A 21197-nucleotide genomic window follows, 5' to 3' on the forward strand; every position below is an offset into this window, starting at 1 on the left:
AAGAAGAAGAAGAAGAAAGAAGAAAAAGAAAGAAGAAAAGAAGAACAGAAGAAGAAGACAGAAGAACAGAAGAAGAAAGCAGAAGAAGAACGAAGAAGAAAGAAGAAGAAGAAGAGAGAAGAAGAAAGACGAGAAGAAGAAGAAGAAGAAGAAGAAGAAGAGAAGAAGAAAGAAGAAGAAGAAGAAAAGAAGAAGAAAGAAGAGAAGAAGAAAGAAGAAGAAGAAGAAGAAGAAGAAGAAGAAGAAGAGAAGAAGAAGAAGAAGAAGAAGAGAAAGAAGTAATGTGACAGCTGAGGCTCAGCAAGTGGGTGGTGAGTGCAGAAGGGGCAGGACCTGGAGTTGGCTTTGTGGTTGTCTCCAGCTTGTCTTCTCTCATTAGGAAATGCCAATCAGACAACATTTGAACCATTTTCTAGCCACCAAAAAAAAAAAAAGTAAAAGTATGTAAAAAAAATATTTTCTCTCTTTCTTTTTTAAGTCTCGCCACCAATAATCAACGTCCCCATCCGCCTGCTTTCTTCCTCCCACTCGCCTCCCTCCCACCATTACTCCACCATCTGCCCACCATTATTTGTTTGTGTTTCTCTCTTGGGTTGCCGATGACAGAGACACACTGTGCATATGTTGTGACTGTGAGCAGGTGATATACGTTCCCCAACCAGTACTCTGCTGAGCAAAGGCAACGCACCTTCTCTTCTAAACCATATGCTTTGCTAGATACTGTCCAACCTCATCTCCATGGCGAAAAAAAGATGGTGAGCCTGGTTGCTAGGAGACCAATGCACTGTAGAGTTGTATTGGGATACATGGTGGCTCTTTCCTCATTTTTCTTTCTTTTTTCCCCCTGTCAATCAGATGAATGATGAAGGCCCTTCCCTCCCTCGCTCTTCCTCTCTCTCTATGGAAATCAGCGTCCCAATATGTCCAATTGAATTTCCCTTCTGCATTATGTCAGTCACAGGCCCGAGTGTGCACTGCTGACTTTATTTCAATAGTTTATTTCATATAGCATCATTTATTTTTGTTGCATTTCACATGACCCGATTGCATTAAGAAAACAGCACAATATTTGTTGTCAGCTTACGTATGCAGTAATGGATATTAATGATTCTGCTGCTGAATATTTCTCACTGTGTCCCTGAAAGTTATATAGGACATTCTATATACACAGCCTGAAGACACACAAGGCCGAGTGCCAGTGAATGAAGCCCACAGAGCGAAAAAAAAAAAAAAGGAGATGATGTAAAGAACACACTTTTCTTTCATAATGATGTCGATGTTAAAAGTCAGGCAAACCAAAGTCTTGCTGCACTTCCCTCCTGATGGTGTGTCCCTGTCTCCAGCGCAGCAGGCTTTGACGTTTCCTGCTAGAGGGTCTTACTGAGGCCGCTGCCTGGCTGTGACAGGCTATTACTGGACATCTCCTCTTCTGTGAGAGCCTGCGCTCTCCGCGTAGCAGTGACAGGGTAAAGAAGAGGCATGACAATCCCTTGTTCTGGCTTCTTTAACGCTGCTATCATGTTCTTGATATTTCGGTAGTATCGCTTCGGCACACCTTGACAAGTCTGAAACAGGTGAGAGGAAAGAAAAGCAACAGGAGAATTTAGAGCATATCTAATCTTCATCTATGTAAATCTATAGATATGAAGAGGGTGAGACAGGGAAGACTTAACCCAGTGGTTTTCAACCTTTATTTTGTTGTGACCTTATTTTTAAATCACACATTTCTGGCAACCCCAGAGACTTTTCTTCTCTTTAATTAGTTTTTTGATCTTGTTCGTTTTACTGGGTATCAAAATACAGAGTGACCAGAATCAGTGCACAAAGCAACAATCAGCGCCAGCTCAGATATTTTTATTCTAAATTTTATTTTGACTAGATTTATACTTGAGAAAGTGAAAGTATAGAATACAGTTGTTTGAGATCACTGATACACTGTATTATGTGTTTCTGTGATATAATGTATTGATGTATTGGTTTTTTTATATATATATATATATATACATTTTTTTTTTTTTTTTTTTAAAGAGAAAATTTAAACATTTTATTTCTTTAATTTAAAAAAAAAAAAAAACGTTTTTTAATGCATTTAATTGAATTAGATTTTTTTTTTTTTTTTTTTAATGGAAACATTTAAAAAAAATGTAATCTATTTTGTTTTAAATTTCAGGTGACCCCTGACTTAAAAAGAGATGCATTCAGCTGAGTGAGGGCCTGAGACATTTGTCAATCATACCATCAGGCGTTTGCCTTATTGGGACATTGTGTTAATAGACGAGGAATTAGAAATAGCAGAAGAAAATAAATACAAGTCTGTTGTAAAAGAGAGCCAACCATATAATGAAGATATCCTCAGGGGCTTTCCAAGCGCACTATAGAAAAAAAACTCAGAAAGCAATTATCTCTGAAAACATAAACTCCCCGGGCGCTGTTTGTAGAAAAGCTGCGGTTTTAGGATTTATGCATGATATTTGAAATGCTTGAAGTGTCCCATTATCTTTGCTCGTGAAAGACTAAAGCTCTAATGCAGGGATCATTTAAATAGATGATGGATTCAACTCCTCCAGTCATCATAAGTATTTTGTGTCCTTTGTATTTTTTTCCCTCAGGTACTCCAATTTCCTCCCACAGTCCAAAAGCAGTGGTGTATGCCTGTGTGCGTCTTCGTCAGAAATGTCCAATGACATTTCCAGCGTGAACAACAATGTATTGTTCTCTGAGTCAGCTGGGAACAGCTCCAACATTAGGTGCTGAATGAAAGAGTGGGGGCTTTAACATGTGCCCTCAGCTGTGCATTAGTCCCTCAGTCATAAATATGAACCTTGTTTGTTTGCCCACCGCTGACACTTTAACGCCCGACGCTTCCAAATTCCAAACTGCTGTAATTCTGTAGAAAATTTGAAAAAGCCTCACGCTTAATCACTCAGTGTCATTTTTCATATTGCAAGAAAATATGGTGTAAAGAAGATATGGGCAACAGGTGGCCCGGGGGCTACACGCGCTCTAACTTTCAGCCCCCCCCCCCCCACAGTAAATTCACGAAATCACTTAAAAAAAAAAAACATGACAAATTAGAGAAATATACAGTTGACAACATAAATTCACAAAAAACACACAAAATGGCAACAAAACAACAACATGAAATTAGAGAAAAATTACAAAACGACAACAAAAACACAGAAAACGAAAAATGTCAAAAATACACAAATTGACTCATAACACAAAAATAAAATGAAATGCAAGGGAAATACACAAAATGACTTCAAAAACACGCAAAGCGACAGTAATAACACACGAGGCAGCAACAGAAAGCGCAAAATGACACAAAACAACGAATTACACCAAAAACACATGAAATGACAACACAAACTCATTGTTCTTTCCTGTGTTAATGCTCAGATTGGTCATTATTCTATAAATGCTGACATGAATGTTGATAATGTGGTCCCGTTATTGTAAAAGTTACCCACCTTTGGTAAAACGTGTGTGGAGACTGGTTGCTGTTTCTTTTTCTTTACCACTTTATCAAAACCAGAGCACAGTGTGAAAAATATCTTGTGCTTCCTTTGTTCCAGAGAATATTTTGGTAAATAACTGATTTCTTGCAAGAATCAAGTAAACCTTTATTGATCTGTGAGGAAGATATTTGGATCCCGTATCTGTTGCGTCGGCGTGATGCTGTCAGCGAGGATGAGTGAGGGTAAAATGTCGTTACAGCGCTGCAGACATCAGACAGAAGCACGGCTTTTAGATGTCTCTTTATAGTCCCGTCTCTGGGTGTTTGCCAACCCTCAGTGTTCAATTACATTTCCCATCAGAAATGCTGTCAGATTCAATCCCTTCTTTACCCATCCTTGGAATAAATGCTGATGTTGTGGCATTTTGAGTTTCAGGTGGTGGCTTTGGGGCAGGAATAGCAACCTCAGAGGGTTCTACTAGTAAAAAGAAACACCAAATTTGAACTATAAGCGGTGGATTCACTCGGATCTGAAAGAAAAGGCAGTATACCAGGTGCGTCCCTAAATTCTTTGGTCGCACTGTTTCCTCACTTGCCGTGGGGAATTCGTAACATAATTGATCATGTTAACTGCAAAGATGCGCATCAACGCATCTTTTAATGTTGTAAATTCATGATAAAATTATTTCTGTCTAATTTTTGCTGCACCATGAACTGCTGGGCACAGTGTCGCTTCACCATTTACTGTGCATTGTGAAGAAGCATTGCGCAACTGAAGAAGAACCAACCTAAAGTCTCAAAAGTTCACTGAAAACGCATACTACACACCTGAGGTAGAACTAATATCTGTGACATGAAACTAACAGTAATATGTTAGAAACAAAGCAGTACATCTACATTATATTACGGCAATGTTCCCCCCCGACCCCCGTAAACTATGGTTAAAACAATATCTGAACCAGTAAGCAGCAAATAAAGTGGCTGATGAATAGCTGGGAACTTGTTCAGGCAGTGTGTGTGAAAAAGAGAGCAAGAAAGAAGATTTTTTTTTTTTTAAACTTCACCTCTGCAGCCCAGGAGCCTGCGTCATCCTTGTGGAGTCTGTAGGTGTAAGCGAATCTTTTCCACCTGCTCACACACATACACATAGCGAAGGGACATCTTTAACTTACAGTTCCAGCATCACTTGAGTGATTTTTGACACTGCTGTCACCATTAGTGGGACTCACTCAATCCCTCACCCAACACTGATTTGCTTATGCCTTTTATTTTTGTGAATACAACTGGATTCAATAATAGTACACCAGCAGAAAATAGGATTACGTATGCGTTGATGTGATTATAAGTCTTAGAACAGCCTCAAGACACACAGTGTGAATGGTTTGTACTCACAGCACACAAAGGCAGAAGACGCCTGGCACAGAGTCACTGTCACGGATGAGATAACACCCGTCTCGCCCGTCCTGGCCCAGCCGTCTTCCCCTCCTTCTTTCCAATGGGTCCGTGGTAAATCTCCAGGTTTTCCATCACAGCTTCCACTTCAAAACGATGTGCTTTGCCTTTCTACTCCAAGCTCTTCCTCTTTTGTCTTCAATGGAAGTGCTGGAGCCAAGCAGTGTCCACACTCTCATCTGAAACTCACCGCTCACAGTTTGGGGGGTTGAGGTCTGGCAAGGAAGCTTTCTGATTTTCCACTTCCTACACAGTTCTGATTAGCAACTCTCTCAAATCGGTGACCTCTCTGACTTGGTGCTCACACGCTACTCTTTCTCTACAAAATGTCATACCGTGCACACACTGGGGGGGGGGGGGCGTTTGTATGTCTACCTCTCAGGAAACAATTGTATTCTTGACAGGAAACAACTTTCAAATATTCAAACTGAATATTCCTCAAATGAAACACGAGAGGGGGAGGTGAAAAAAACCAAAAAAAAAACTAGCACCGTCATAGTCCTCGCACATGATACTCAGCCAGTGACTCTGGTACCTTTGATAACACAAGTCAACGGGCACTCTGCTTCCCCAGGCCATGAGTGTCTCAACTCTTCAAAGAACTTTTTTTTATAACATGTACAACTGTTTCCTTTAAAACAGTGGTTCTCACACTCTTTTGGCTCAAGTATCCCTCTTTCTCTTATTTCTGAATCCAAGTCCCTCCTTTATCTGACAACATCTTGCTCAGAATACTATGAAAAAATAAGTATAGAGAATAATGATGGAATGAATGAGTGATGACACACATTCTAAAGAATCACATTTTGTAAATAAGTGGAATGAAACAGTATTTAGTATTTTATTTTGATAGTTTTTATAATTTCCTGTCATCGCCCTCCTGATGTGGGACCAAGACTGAGTCTTGTATTTTCAGTTCATGTTCTAGTCGAGATCATTTCCATCATCATTATTATGATCATCATTTTCTAACAAAGAATACACATTATAATACCCCATATGTGTTACTTTTCCACTCTCTCTCTCTCTCAAGTATGGCCATCACGTACCGATAGGGGTGCACGTACCCATATTTGAGAAACACTGCTTTAAAACGTCACAAGCAGTACTTATTCTATTTGCAGGTAAAGTAAATGCTATTATTTGTTTTAACTTGATATTATGGCATATTTATTTGTCATGAAATGTGGGGATTTTAGCTGACACACTGTTGGCTCTTCTCCTCTCGTTCTCTGAAACTTTGAGTCAGATAAAAAAAATGAAACAATTGAAGGAAATGACATGTTTGACAAGTAGCATAAGCACCAAAAAAAAAAACAACAACACAGAGTGATGCTTGTTATGACAAACATGTCACCAAACACAAAGTTGCATGAATGCCCATTAAAGCTGTTTTTTTCCCAGAGGCCAGACATGGCTCCAATTAGTCCAGGCCCCACGTGTAGGCAATCAGCCAATCACAAGCAGAACCTCAGTGAAGGAAATGAAAGGGGTGGAGATATAATATTAGAACGTTAAAATGATCTGAAATACTACACTAAATTTAAAGAGCACTGATATATCCTTCTCAAGTAGAAGTACTGTTACTTGATTGATATTGTACTCAAGTACAAGTACAAGTAAGTCATACATAAAATACTCAAGTACAAGTAAAAAGTAGCTCAAATAAATAGTACTCAAAGTAAAAGTTACAAGTTACTTTCAGCCCCCACATTTATTTTTGGTCATAAATCTTGCCACGGTTCCCTTGTATACAGTAAATAACTCATGTATAAACGTAAAAAGGAAGAGATTACATTTTGTCACATATTTCCCACAAAGGCATCTGTATAAAACAAAAGGTTTACCAAAATGTCCAACTCTTGAATTTAATTCAAAATAAATAAAAAAATATCTCTGAGTATAGCTAAAATATGAACTCTAAAACAGTGCCATGCCAAATGTCTCATGTCGGTAGGAACATAAGAGCTAGAAATCTTAACCTGAACCGATTAAAAATTGGCTGGGCGTTGATCAGAAATGGCACGACTAAGAACATATTGATTATGTTCACTGTGCCAAGAGACCATGAAATGTAAATAAAGAAGTTATCACAAAAAATGATCATTTACTCAGTAACAGTTAGAAATGTAACCAAACTTCTTTTAAAACAAACTTAAGTACAAGTAAAATGACTAATTTAGAAATATACTCAAAAGCAACTTAGTTACAGTAACATGAGTACTTCCTCATGCTTTGTTTACTGCACAAATTTAGCGCACACATAATCACTTGCACACTATACACCGAGAGCCAAAATGAGTTGGGCTGAGTGGGAAGCGAGAGTACAGGAGAAAAATAAGCAAAGAAAGTGAGAAAGCACGGAATAAAAGCAGAAAGTTCTAAAGATGAGCCCAGAGTTTCCTGCTGAGGCGTCAGTGCTGTTGTGTGTTCACTATGTCGCCCTGATGAAGAGTTTTTCTCCAGATGAAAAGCAGGCACAGGGTTAGTCTGACCTGAGAGCATCTCTGCTGTTTCTTCCCCACAGCTGTGATATTGTGAGCGTGTTAAAATAAGGATATTACAAAAAAAAAGTTTAAAATTGAATTAATTCATAATCCACAGTCTGTGAGAAGACTGCACATTACAACCCCAATGAGAGAGTGTATTTGGCCAGTCGTCTTTTGCATTTCAAGCTGCCCATTACTAGAATGAAGGATACTTTCACATATAATCAATTAAAAACCCAGCTAAGGAAATGGATTTTTGAGTAATAAGAACTGCAATCCTCAGCCATAACAGCCATAGTTCTCTTGCATTTTATGTTTTATTTAAAATATGTATTGAACTACTTATTGAAACTGAATTATACGGTTTTAGCAAGGTGAATTATTAAGTTGTATGAATATTTTTATGCTGTTTTAGAATGTGCCATTTTTTTAAGTAGATATATTTTGTTTTTAGTCCTGATTCCCAGGGATTTGGACCCCTTATTAGCACGTGGAGTGACATTTGCACACGTTTTAATACCGTTATACCTTTAGTGAACCCGCCCCAAAGAGCGCTAAAACCATAGGCGGAGTTTGAGATTCTTGCCAGCGGGGCCAGCTCCGATGCAGGGGCAAGAGGGGGCAGGGCCCCCTGAAATAAATGTCTTACCCGCTCAAATCAAAGGTTATGATTCCTCACTCCATGCTCAGATTTCACGAGAGACGCATCTATCAAATCAAATGCTGTTTTAGAATGTGACATTTTTTTCTGTGGATAGATTTTGTTTTTATGTTGTTTTATCACAGCTACTGTAAACTCAAATAAGTTACCACTGAACTAAAAACATTTAGGCAATCGATTGCCTCAATTTTTCTAAGTTGATTAACTTAAAAGTTAAAAATTTTCCAGAGCTTAAAAGACTGGATGACTCGCTACTTGTTCTTTTTTGATAAATTAAAATGCTATATGAATTGCGTATTTTTTTTTTTTTTTTAATAATTCTAATTTGAAACAACAGAAATAACAGGACTTTATCATTCTTAGCCATACCTGTCAAGTATCCCGTTTTGGCCGGGAAACTCCCATATTTTACCCCTTTTTCCCGCCATCTTCCTATTAGTATTTTTCCGTAAATATCCCATATTTTAATGTAATAAGAATTAAAAGATGCCTTACTAAACTGAACGCCATCACTAGCCTCGCGAGAACTACCACCTGAAATGGCCTGAGTGTCAGTTATCGTGAGATTAGTGCTGACAGCGGCAACAAACCCAGAAACAACTCAGAACAGAGATGATGAATGAAGACGTTCTGGTGAAAAAAAACAAAGAACTGGTGTAAATACGTTGTAAAATGTGACACAGAGTTTATCTTCTTAAAGAGCAGCAGGATGTGACACAGTAACACATTCTGTTAGATTAATAACTGAGATTATAACGTCTATCACAGCAGAAGGAACCACGTAAGTCACCATGAAAAATCAGCCAATCACAAGCTCCACAAATATAAACTGCTTTATAAAGTGTTAAAGAATGTAAAGTCTGTAATAAATGTGTCTAATAAGTCATTAGTAAATACCAGAGAACCACATGAGTGAGCATGAGAAATTATAAGAAAATATGTAATAAAAATAAAATGTTAAATATGCAACGTGTTGACTTGTATATAAACTGTAAGTATAATGAATTAACACGTGCTTCATATACCCATTTATGTTTTTATTTAGGCTGTTTTATAATTTAGGAATTAGGGCTGGGCGATATATCGAGATTCAAGATGCATCGAGTTTTCTGTTTTGGCGATATAGAAAACTATAAATTGTAATATATCTATATATATATATATATATATGCATATATTATAGCTTATTATGTATCAAAATACAAGTTTTAGAAGTCACTGTTTTTACTTCTCAGAACATCATGTAAAGCTCAGTTAGATGATTAATGAGTGCACGTATTGATCAGCTGTTTGTTAATAAATGTTCCTGTGTAGCATTTAGCATCAGCAAATTTAACCCAGAATTGTCTTTCTGGTCAGACTTTGTTTGATAAAACTATCAAGATTTATATCATATATCTATATGACCATTTTGAGAAAATATATTCAGATATGAGTGTTGGTCCATATCACCCAGCCCTAGTAGGAATGTTCACAGCATTTCAATGTTAATAAAGGTTGACCTACCAGATTATAATCACATAATTGTATTTAGTAAGTGGTTGATAAGTGGGTACTTTAGATTTCTTGTACGCCTGTCTTAAAATATAAGGGATACTGGAGCTTGGTTGGGCAGGTGGGACGGCTGGTAGTGGGCACCAGAAAATTTGCCTTATTTTCAAATCCAAAACTTGACAGGTTTGTTCTTAGCATGTAAATACTTAAAGTTACTCAACTTGACATAACAAAGTTTGTAGAACTTTTTCTATAACTTTAAGTATAAACTATTTAATCTATTTAATTACTTTGAATGTTACTTTGAACTCTGGTACATTTACTGTAACGTTTATGAATGTACATTGTCCCTGTCAAATAAACAAAATAAAAATAAAATAACATAAAACAAACAATATTGGTATCTTAATTAGGACTGAAATTGATTAAAGGACAAACTATGCAACAAATGTTGTTATACATGCTTTTATTCATTTCATCCAAATTATAGAAGGTTTCTATACAAACCAACCTCTATTTGTAAAGAATACCGATCAGTAGAAGCCATAAGAATAAAACATAGGGGAATATTTTCCAATGAGGAGGTTTGTGCTTTCACCTCAGGTTGTGTGTGTGCATGTGCTGAAGTGTCCTTGAGCAAGACGCTTGACAACAGAAGTCTATAAATAATGTATTAAGTCGTAATGCACTCATAGTGCAAAACTAAAAAAAAAAACAAGGCCTAATTAGGCTTTTTCTTTACAGGGTAAAGAGTATAACGTTGTTAGTTTGCTATTTAAAAATACATCGATGGTTATTTATGTTTGAAAAGCAATATGTTCATTTCCTTATCTTTTAAATGGTTGTCTGTTCTTTGCAGCACAAACAATCTACCTTCCACACACGCTTCTTTCTTCATGTCATCATCCTGTCTTCTGGTAAAGCAGTGCAGAGGAGGCTTGCCAGCTGCTCTGTAGAACTGAGAGGAATTAGCTAATGAAGCTGTGTGCGCCACAAAACTCATCCTGCCCATCTTGTCCTGTCACTCAGCAAAAGTTCTCTGCTGTGTCAAATAAAGGATCTGGTGATTAAAGTATGGCGCTGTAGCAACATGGCACAGGCGTGGTTTTACTGAGCTGATGGCACAGCAACTGGTATTTAGGCATCATCTGTCACACTCAGATAGAAATTTGTAGTGAGTTGGTGTGCTGTTTACTATGACACCCCTGTCAACCATCATAAAGAGCCTCTGACAACAGACCTTTTAGACATGCTAATCATGTAATCCTGGCTTTCTGGGAGCTGACAACTCTGTTATATGCTGCATTTGAGCATAATATCTGATTTTTTATATAAAGAAGTGTGGCCTATATGAGTCATCACCTGTGCCACAGATATTGCTCCCAGGGCTCAGAAAGATCATCACGAGAAGTGGGACTTAGGGACTCTTCCTGGGTAAGGAGCCAAGTAGCAGCTTGGCTCAAACAACTGCCGCAATCTAGTGCCATCCAGTGGTAAGGAATAGAATATAAGGTAGTAATTTACTTTCAGAGTAGTACTATCTACTTCACCTGACATCTTTTATATCAAGCATATATGAAGTTTTGGGAACAGGGAAGAGGGAGTCAGGGTAGGGCAATGGATGTGGTGGGGAAGAGTTGACTATTTTTAGGTGAGAGTGTAATGTGGTGTTACAGTTGTGCATATAGCACAGGTTTTGTATTTTCTGTGCTGTGTAACTGAAAGAGGGTTGTCCTATTTTACAGATACGCAACACAATCATTGGCTTTAAGGCAAACAGACAACACATAATCTACGGACTAATAGGCAGAGGGTAAAAGTAACGGATTACACATACTCACGTTACTGTAATTGAGTTGCTTTTATGGGTGCCTGTACTTTTTTTGAGTATAATTTCTAAATCAGTCATTTAAACTTGTACTTAAGTACGTTTTAAAAGAAGTAAACGTAATTTGTTACATCTCTAATCCCATCGGTTACTGAGTAAATTATTATTTTTTTCTGTTTCGTGGTCTTTTCATAAACTGCTAACCTCAGGTGCCTTTTTTTTTTTAATCTAAATTGAATTATTTGGTGTTATTGTAAAAAAAAAATTTGGAAAGAATTGTACATTTTGACAAACCTTATTTTATACAGATGCCTTTGTGGAAAATAAATGAACTGTATGCAAGGGGACCGTGGCTAGATTTATTACCAAAAATAAACTTAGTGGGTGAAAGTAACTAGTAACTTTTACTTTGAGTACTATTTAATTGAGCTACTTTTTACTTGTACTTGATTACTTTATGCATGACTTACTTGTACTTGTGCTTGAGTACAATTTCAATCAAGTAACAGTACTTCTACTTGAGAAGGATATATTTTAAACTCTGCTGGAGAGCATCTGCCTAGCATGTTTTGTATATGAAGTTTTGTCTTTTCTGTGCTGTGTAGCTGAAAGACGGTTGTCATTTTTACTGATACGTACACATCGTATGGCTTTCAGCAAACAGATAACACCATAATCTATATGGACTCGTAGGGAGACGTCTCAGGGTCAATACACAACCCAGTGGATCCATAGGAGACACAAAAAACACACAGAGATTAAACATGGATTAGTTGGCAAGCTCCTCTACCAACACAACTAAACTGGAAGACACAATATTAGGATGAATTTGTGCATCCGCCTTGTTTCTGAATCCTTGTGATGCATTCAGGGACTGAATACCCATCTGCCAACGGACAGTAATCTCTGCACTTATTCCCCTTAGGAGGAAGCTTTTGGGCACAGCTGTTAGTTAGGATTGAATCCAACATTAAAAATCCAAATGAATTTGAATTGTTTCATAAAGCAATGTCCGCATGTGTGTGTGTGTGTGTGTGTGTGTGTGAGATGCATTTCTCAAGAGCATAAAAACAAGCATATTTGGTGAAATTCTGGGATTTGCTGTGTTTATTTTTAAGCCTCACAATTGTGAAAAATAAATGGTATTAAAGGTTAGTGCTGATTTGTTTGAAAAAAAAAAAAAAAAAAAAAAAAAAAGAAAAAAACAATCTGCAGCTCTGTTTAGCTCATGGAACTTAAACTCACATTGATTTGTGCAATACATTTTGGCTTTTTTTGTTTTGTTTTTTACAATACAACATAAGAAAACTTTATACGATTAACATATATAATATAAAAGCTAGCATTTGAAGTTGAGTAGGCCATTACACCTTGTTGCAAAAAAAAAAAAATACAGTTGCAGTCACATTTCCCTCCAAAATCGCTGCAGTTGGCAACAAACATAATATTTATATGTGCATTTTGTGTTTCAATTCTGTAGATTATAAATTCATTTCTCAGACACTCTTATCCAAAGCGACGTACAACACCAGCAGTTAGGGTTGTGGGACTTGATTACAAGCCCACTTCTTTTACTGTTACTGTTTTTTTATTTTTTTTTTTTTTTTTAATTAACAACAGAAAATCTCTATCTTATAGTTTGAGCTATCTGTTGCCTACAGTAACTCTTTCATTCACACTGGCAGCCAAATGACTTTTCTTTTCTTGACACATTTAAAAGATGTCATTATATATTGATTATTCTATTAGTGCCAAAAAACTATTGAGATTTACTTAATAGGTTTAAATCAGGGCTTTCATTGCATTTAGCCTGTATGTGCCATAATAAGTGTGGTATAATAATGTCCTCCAAAGACTGACTCTTGGCATTTGGTTTTCAAAGTGAAGATGCCACAAGGCGCAATTAATCGCTCGTCATAATTAAACCTCACAAGCCAAAACAACTTAATCCATTTTCCACATTTTGTTTTACTCAGTCATGTATTCAATCAAATCAATCAATTCGTTTTGCAAGAAGACTTTAGAATGGGCCGCAGTTCCACTTCACGTTTTTGTGATCCTGGAGATTCCGCAGTAATCTGTGGTCGAATTTTACAGTTGTGATGCGAGTGAGGTTGGTGAGGAAAACGCTGACTAGGCAGGCCCAGATGGCTCTACGATGGCCAAGTCTTTAAGGTCACTGAGTTTTTGAGAGAAGGAACTGAGCCTTGTGCTGAAGGAACCCCTCTTCTGTCTGTGTTCCTCCCCACTGGATTTCAAACAGGCACTCAGGCCCTTCCAGATTCCCTCGAGACGGCCCCGGAAATGGTTCCCAATGAAGCAGTAGAGCACAGGATTGATGGCTGAGATGGAGAAGCCTAAACAAAGGGTGAGAGGGGTGAGGTTGTGGATTGTCCATGTTACCCAGCAGCTGTCCAACCAGCCGCCGCTGTTTAGGAGATCCAGGAAGGTGACACAATGAAAAGGAAACCAGCAAAGGAAGAATGCCACAACCACACCTGCTACTGTCCACAAGACTCTCTCTAGTCCTCTGCCCTCCCGGGGTTTCCCTCTGCTGGAGTTCGGAGTTATACCAGGGGTTGCAGATCTGTTGGGTTTCAGACATCCTTCTGGAGTCTCCATTGATTTAAAGGAGGGTATGTTGGAACGTTTGGATGAAAAAGGCTTTCTTAACAATCCTGTATCTGCCAGCAAATGTCTCCCAATGGCACAGTAACAACAGGAGATGACGAGCAGTGGCAGCAGGAAGGCAAGAAGAATCTTCATCCACGTCAGAGATAGATACCAAGCATGACTGGGATACAAGATCACACAGGCCTCCACATCAAGAGCCTCAATGTAGTGAGTGTTCCTCAGAACCACTGTAGGAGCTGTGCATGCACAGGCCAGAACCCACACCAGGATGCACGTAAGCTGGGCACGTTTGGGGTCTCGTGAGATCTGAGAGCGGAGCGGATGTACAATGGCCAGGTATCGGTCCATGCTCATGCAGCTGATGAAGAAAATCGACGCGTATAGGTTAAGGTTGTGAAGCGCACCGCAGATTTTGCAAGCTACCAGACCAAAAGGCCAGCTGTAGCCCAAGGAGTAATAAACTGCCCACAGTGGGAGGGATAGCAGAAACAGCAGATCAGACACACAGAGATTCAGCATGAAGGTATTGGCAACAGTTCTCCTGGATCTGCTCGCATGGGCCAACACACACACTGCCAAGGCATTGGCTATGGTTCCCAGTACACAGATAACACTGTAAATGGTAGGGATAATTGTGGTCATGGGGATGGGAGTCCAATCTGTGCAAGCTGGAGCCGAAGAGTTCAGAGAGGAGTTCATGTTGACCTCTGCTGTTGAGAAGGGGGAGGAGGTGGAGTTGAGAAGGAAAAAGTCAATTGGGATTGCCATTGAGGGAGTGGCCGTGCCCGTGCGTCACTGGATTCGACTTCCCTCCTTTCACTCGCCCAAGGTCAGCTAGAAATAAAACAACAGGAATGCATTGAATATTTCAGTGCCTTTTATGGATAAAAAATAAGTTTCCCTGTAGAGTCATCTTTAGTTGGCTTTCATTTTTATTTGCTGTCCTAACTGATCACAAATTACTTCACAATTGCATAACGCCATGACATCATAAGGGTGAACAATAAAAAATAGTTAATGGGAGGATCTAGAAATGAGCTTTTTATGTAAATGAATACATAGTCAAACAGAGCAAATGCCTAGTTTAAATAGGTTTTATAATTCTTCTAGGATATGGTAATATGAGATAAATTAGCCATTAACAGAATGTAAACCTTGCAAACCTTGGACAGGAGCGAAATGTTCCCATTAAAACAAACATCCTCAATTTGCTCGTTTTATTACAGAACCCAACAACAAAACTTTATATAAAAAGAGTAGCTTTGTATACAAAGAGTTTGGGTAAATACAAAATGAAGGCATCACCATATTAATGTTAGCTGTTTCAAGAAGGAATTATTTTACCTGAAGAGATAGAGAGTCTGGTCGGAGTAGATGAGCAGTTTTTCTCTTATTTGGGCTAAAGTCCACGTCTTGACGGTTGCTTCTCAACCCCTTATAAAAGAAATCTGTACAGCTGAGTGCCCTCTATCGTATCATTCTGTGTTTGTGTGTATGTGTATGTGTATGTGTGTGTGTGTGTGTGTTTGTGTGTGTGTGTGGGAGAGAGAGCTAAAACCAGTCTTGAAGCTCTGGGAAACTAGATGAGGTTGAGGGTCTTATAGCCCCCATGAGCCTCTGGATGATTACACAACAGGGAAGTTGCTTCACGTCACACCTTCATCATTTGTAGGGGCTGGACTGTACCTGGACATAAGCCAACAATAAGCGCAAGAAGTGGGGTGGGGGGGATGGGGTGGAGGTTCTTGTTTCTTTCTATTTTGTTTTTCTTTATATCCCTCCTTTCCCCTCCTCTCAGAGCTGAGGAAATCAAGTCAAGATGTGTGTTCAGTAAGGACTACACGTCTCCAGTGACTGCAGACACACGGCCGCGTGCCATACCTGACTGTAACGAACAGGACTCTGATGGAGTGGAGGCTGCCCAGACTTTAAGTCCACACTGAGCCTTCTGACCCAGGAAACACAGTCAGCGTGTTAATTAGCAGAGCCGTGAACGATATGTCAAATTCATCCTTCCATTGGTCAGATAAAGCCATGGGAAATTTTTACTTTGTCTCATTGGAAGTCACACCAGCCACTGGGGCAGAAAGAAAATAGATATGGGTGGAGGAGTAGGTGGGGGTAGGATGGTGGAAGATGATTGAGGAGGAGGATGAGGAGAAACTTCAGGGAGTGAACGAAGAGAAAAGGGAGGAAAGAGAGGAGCCTACGAGGAGATTCCCTCCACTGGGTTTTCATTAAAGCCTCTGGTGGAAATTAATGAGGGATGTGTGCAAAGCGCTGAAACTGATTACATCACAGTGTCTTTGATCAACAGCACAAGCCTTCATCACTCCCTGCGTGCGCGTACCGTCGCTCAAGCAACCAGACGTGCTCCATCCCATAGCGTGGCATTTATTCATCGACGCAATGCGCTTGAACCTGTTTACATGTGCACGCACTCTGCCCTATTGAGTATCTATCAGGATGTGACACGTTCTTAATAGCCGTGAGAAAGCTGTCAGTGGGATGAAGGATGAAGACAGGAACAGTGGAATAACTGGGTTTGGTAAAGGCAGGATATAAAGAATTAGGAATGTGCCGACTTGAAATGAGATAGTTATGATTTCCAAATCGGAAATTTCGTGCAGCAGTTGTCCTTCACCGGTATGCTGGGTATGCACGTACGGTTTCTACACAAACATTTGCTGAGTTTCTGCAAGGATCCTGTTAACACTGCATCATAAAAGACTTGAATAATCCGAACTAAAGACTGAACCCAACATGAATCCCAAACCACAGGCTAATTTCACAACAATCCAACGGTCTCCCCCCTTCCTCCTGCTCTTTGAAGGCCAAAGCTCTTATTGCTCCTCACAAAGACAGATGCACAAGCAGAAGCGTGCCCACACCCACAGAGTGAGAAGCCAAAGGCCTTTAGTCATGACATGCATAAACTAGGAACAGAATTTTATGGTTTCATGCTGGCCAAAAGAAACACGGAACCAACACAATGTTCATGTCTGCCCATAGTTAACTGTATTTCACATGTTGTTCAGATACAGTTTCGGTAATACAATACCACATGATATTTTCCTGATAAAATAGGACTGTGCGCCCCTGTAATGTGGAGGAGGAAACAGCTCTTTTCTTTTTCTTATGTTCAAACTGACATCGAGTTCCTTCAATTATTCTTCCAGTGAATGTTCAAAGAGGATGAAGTGAGCACTACTTCAAAGAGAAAGCTTTTATATTTAGAGGTTCTTCTTTTCAAGGCAAATACAATTTAGACTTTGAGCTAAAATATGAAATCTGTCTTTTTTAAATAAATTAAATGATACTTTGGATTTTGTGCTCGTTCTCCATTAAGCAAGTGATTAAAACCACATGTCTTTGATAAGGATAAATTAGTAGTGAAAATAGATGAATTGGTAAGTAAAAATAAGTTTTACTGAAGTTAAACAAAGTTTGTGAGCAATTTTTAGTCAATTTGGGGAAGTTTTGTGGAATGACTAATAAAATTGCAGGATTTTGGATGGATTGTAATAACTTGCGATTAAAAATGACTGCATCATGTGATAAAAGCATGTGAAAACTGTGCACCCTGGAAAATATTGTGGATATTAATTGAATTTATGTATTTGGAAGGACTGAGATATCTACAACTGAATTACTTGGTATTTTACTTCATGTTTTCTGTAATACTGACTTTATCCTGCGGGCCGTAATTGATGCTCTAAAGGGCCGGATTTGGCCCCCAGGCCTTGAGGTTGTTTGACACGTGTACTAAGGTGACCTAAGATATTTGATGGTGGAGTTGGATTTGTTTGCATGCTAATACTAGCCTTTAGCTTTAGCGTGTCTGGATTTATCCTCGTTTCACAGCATTGCTTCAGATCACACATTTTTGACTCAATATCAGTTGTGTGTTTTTTTTAAATACTGCAGCAACAATTTGCTTTGGATTAAATAATTGTTTTACTTTTATACATTTTATCAAAAGTACCTCAACATGTGGCCTGAAATGTGATCAGTTTTTTTTTTTTTTTCTTAAACATTTTAAAGCCACTGATTGACAGTTACTCTCCTAAAATAAAAATAAAAACACATGGTCTCACAGAGATAATCTGACAACATATGTTCATGTGTTTACATGCATGTTCTGGCAAATTGAAATGTAACACTATGCTAGGCTACCATAATACAAACGATTCATCGTCTCGACAAACCATTAATCCATTTTTTGATATGTAATCACAGAACTCTCTCTCCTGGTCACACTGCCCTAAGCAGACCAGATACCATTGTACACTGATAGCACTCACCAAGGTCTCTGCCTGAGGAGACTCTGCCATGTTTTGCCTAATGCTATCAGCAACATACATAACAGAGACACACACTCTCAGCTCAGCTGGTTGATCTCTGAATCCCAAACCGTTTCGTCAGCCCCAAAACCCCTTGACATAATAAACCCTGTGTCCACATCTGACCAGCAACCCTAAAGCTGGACTCCGTCTCATTCATCCACACATGCCCTGTATGCACTATGGGTTAAAACCCAAGAGGGACAAGCTGATTAAAGCCAGAAGCTGTCCTAAATGTTATATTTTAGCATCAAAATATGACAAAACACAAATACTAAAAAGACCAAATTATCACCATTATTATAAGTAGTTCCGTGTTGTCTTTACTCTTTTTATTGTCAGTCTTAGAAATTAAACTTCAGTCTGTACAAACACTAGGAAAAAAAAAAACTCTTAATGAAAACTCGACATATCAAAGAAGTGTAATGTTAAGCTGTTTTTAAAAATGCATCACCCAGACAGCAAATTATACTGCTGTTGCCATTACTGTACTTGTAATCTACTCACTTAATTGAACTAATGTGTGCTCAATAATATAGAATAACTCAACTTTTCAAATGGCTGAAATCTCTTGGAAAATTAAAACAAATAATTACACTTTACTGTTATTTCACAAAGCAAAGCACAGATACACAGTCGGAGAGATATTAGTCATGGAGGTGATTATGTCAGGAAATAGTTTGTGAAACAACACGTAACTGCCATTTGAGGTTTTGCCCCACACGCACACACGCGCACACACACACACACACCAACTGTTAAAATCTTAATTGCCTCTTCAGTCTTTCTGTAGAGAAGCTGATGCTGGAACCCTGGACCTCATAAACTCTACATGAGTGTGCCCAAAGTCATAACCCTTGGGACATTCTCTGCAGGCAAATTTGATGTCAGTTTGTTCTCATCCAACCATGAAATAGAGAATAAAGCTAAAAGATATGGGGCGCTGATTGTAAAAATGCTCATGCTAAAATAAACAGCAACTTTGTGCAACATTTAGCAAAAAACCACGTTTAAAATGCATGTGGATTTTTTTATGTAAGAAATAATGATCACAAATGTAAATTTGCTCAAAAGTAACATTAAAAAAAAAAAAAAAAAAAAAAAAAAAATCACATGCATTTTCTAAACGTGGTTTGTTGCTACTGGACTCAAAACGCCTCTTATTTTGTTGTTGTTGTTGTTGTTGTGTACACAAGGTAAAATCGCTACCCCTCTGTTATTCATGAACGTATCGAGCTGAAATTTGCTAGGTATAATCTATAAATGTGTACGCATCGACGCTCGGAGCCCGATTTTTGATTTGGGACCCAGGAGGGCCCCAAAAGAAAAAAAAAAATATTTGCGAGTCAAATGTTACGGCGATACCGAATCATTGGCGCATACCAATATATAAATGGGGCCCATTACTCCGTACGTGTCACGGGGGGCGCACAGGGGCCCCATTCTTCAAATGACTACTATTCCGTTAGTTCTCGTTAGATCAGTATGCAGTTTAGCATGAATATGATGAAACGCTTTCGGGAACGTGGTGTGTGCGCTATTCGGCGCTGAGACGTTCCGCGGGCCCGGCTGTAGTTAATCAAAACTTGTTTTTGTAAACTATGGTCTAGTTTTTGTGCATTAGGATTCTCACACCTTCCAAAGCATGATGCAAAAACTCGGAATAACTATCAGACCTCTCTCTTTCTCTCTCAGGAAGTCTCCTACACAAACAGCAACATCCTACACAACCAACGTTCTCATAATCATGTTCTGAGAACTAATATAAAGACTGGAGTCTGGCATGTACTGTAGACCACTCTGTGCTCCCAGAGGCTTTTTTTTTTTGGACCAGCACAGAAGAAAGAGACGGGAGGGAGAACATCCCTGACCTCTCACCTTTAAACTCAATGAGCTGGAGTTTCCGCAGAGGACTTTGTGAGGGTCTGCGGTATGGTTATCTTCTCAGGGTCCGGCCAGAGATGGAGGCCCCCACCATGAAATAAACACATAGCACATTTATCAGGAAAGAACATAAACACAGCAGTTATGAAAGCTGAGTGTGTGTGAGTGAGACCATTGTGTATGAACTTGAGTGCATCCTCTGTACGGATTTTGTACAGAATCTTAATTATTGTTTCTTTAATGTAGATAAAAACAGATTCTGTTTGGTTGAAAATAATAAGAATCACCCCATGTTTCCAGTAAGTCACTGACCGTTTAGTTATTTATTTATTATTATGACACTTAAGCACATTCTAATCTTTTTCAAAATTGTATGTATATATTATCTTTATTTTGAAGTGTTTGGTGCTAAAAATGAGTTGTGTATAAAATTGTGCTTCAGTCAATGGAAAATTTTATCAATAGTCTAATTGGTAATCTTTTTACAAGCAGTGTTGAATTTAATAAGAACTTTGTTTTTTTTTTCTTTTTAACTTAGTTTATTTCAGCCAACACAGTACAGTAAGAAGATGTAGAACTTCTCTACTACATCACCATCTATGAATCTATGAAAAAAAAGAAAAACAAAGCAGACAAAAACAAAGAAGCAACATAGTATAGCAATACATAAAACAACAATAACAACACGGCAAGCACCCAAGATGTTAAACTACAAAATATAACAAAATAACACAATGTTAGCAATGGACAACATTGTAGTTAGTCTTTAAGACTCATACAATGACAATATTATGTCCATCGTATATTGATAACATATATAAATACCCTATAGAGTCATATATAAAGATTTTTGTTTACCCTTGTATCTTTATATACGACTCAATAAGAATTTTCAATTTAATTTTAGTCTTAGTAACTTACCAAAGACCAAGTTAAAGACACATTTAGATTAACT

At 38.4% G+C, this 21197-nt stretch overlaps 2 protein-coding genes across 3 annotated transcripts; both read right to left on the reverse strand.

Annotated features, from left to right (window-relative positions):
* Positions 1-565: 565 nt before the first annotated feature.
* On the reverse strand, positions 566-5273 carry sh2d1aa (SH2 domain containing 1A duplicate a). Its single transcript, XM_028460110.1, is given in 4 exon segments — positions 566-1565; positions 4522-4585; positions 4850-4933; positions 4935-5273. Coding segments are annotated over 4 exon segments (396 nt in total). The 5' UTR covers positions 4985-5273; the 3' UTR covers positions 566-1367.
* Positions 5274-12931: 7658 nt separating this feature from the next.
* On the reverse strand, positions 12932-21013 carry agtr2 (angiotensin II receptor, type 2). 2 transcript variants are annotated; one of them, XM_028459665.1, is made up of 2 exons: positions 20237-21013; positions 12932-14849 (listed from the first exon to the last, which is right to left on the reverse strand). In XM_028459665.1, the coding sequence occupies exon 2, from the start codon at positions 14781-14783 to the stop codon at positions 13515-13517; it is 1269 nt and encodes a 422-aa protein (XP_028315466.1). In that variant the 5' UTR covers positions 14784-14849; positions 20237-21013; the 3' UTR covers positions 12932-13514. The 2 variants fall into 2 exon arrangements, with proteins under 2 accessions (XP_028315466.1, XP_028315465.1); XM_028459664.1 differs by lacking the exon at positions 20237-21013 and adding an exon at positions 15360-15719.
* Positions 21014-21197: the final 184 nt, after the last annotated feature.

Source organism: Gouania willdenowi, chromosome 10, assembly GCF_900634775.1.
Source record: "Gouania willdenowi chromosome 10, fGouWil2.1, whole genome shotgun sequence".
Classification (NCBI taxonomy): domain Eukaryota; kingdom Metazoa; phylum Chordata; class Actinopteri; order Blenniiformes; family Gobiesocidae; genus Gouania; species Gouania willdenowi.

Bases quoted from the DNA above. Each gene is read 5' to 3' on its own strand.
- agtr2 (XM_028459665.1), bottom strand. From the start codon at position 14,783: ATGGCAATCCCAATTGACTTTTTCCTTCTCAACTCCACCTCCTCCCCC.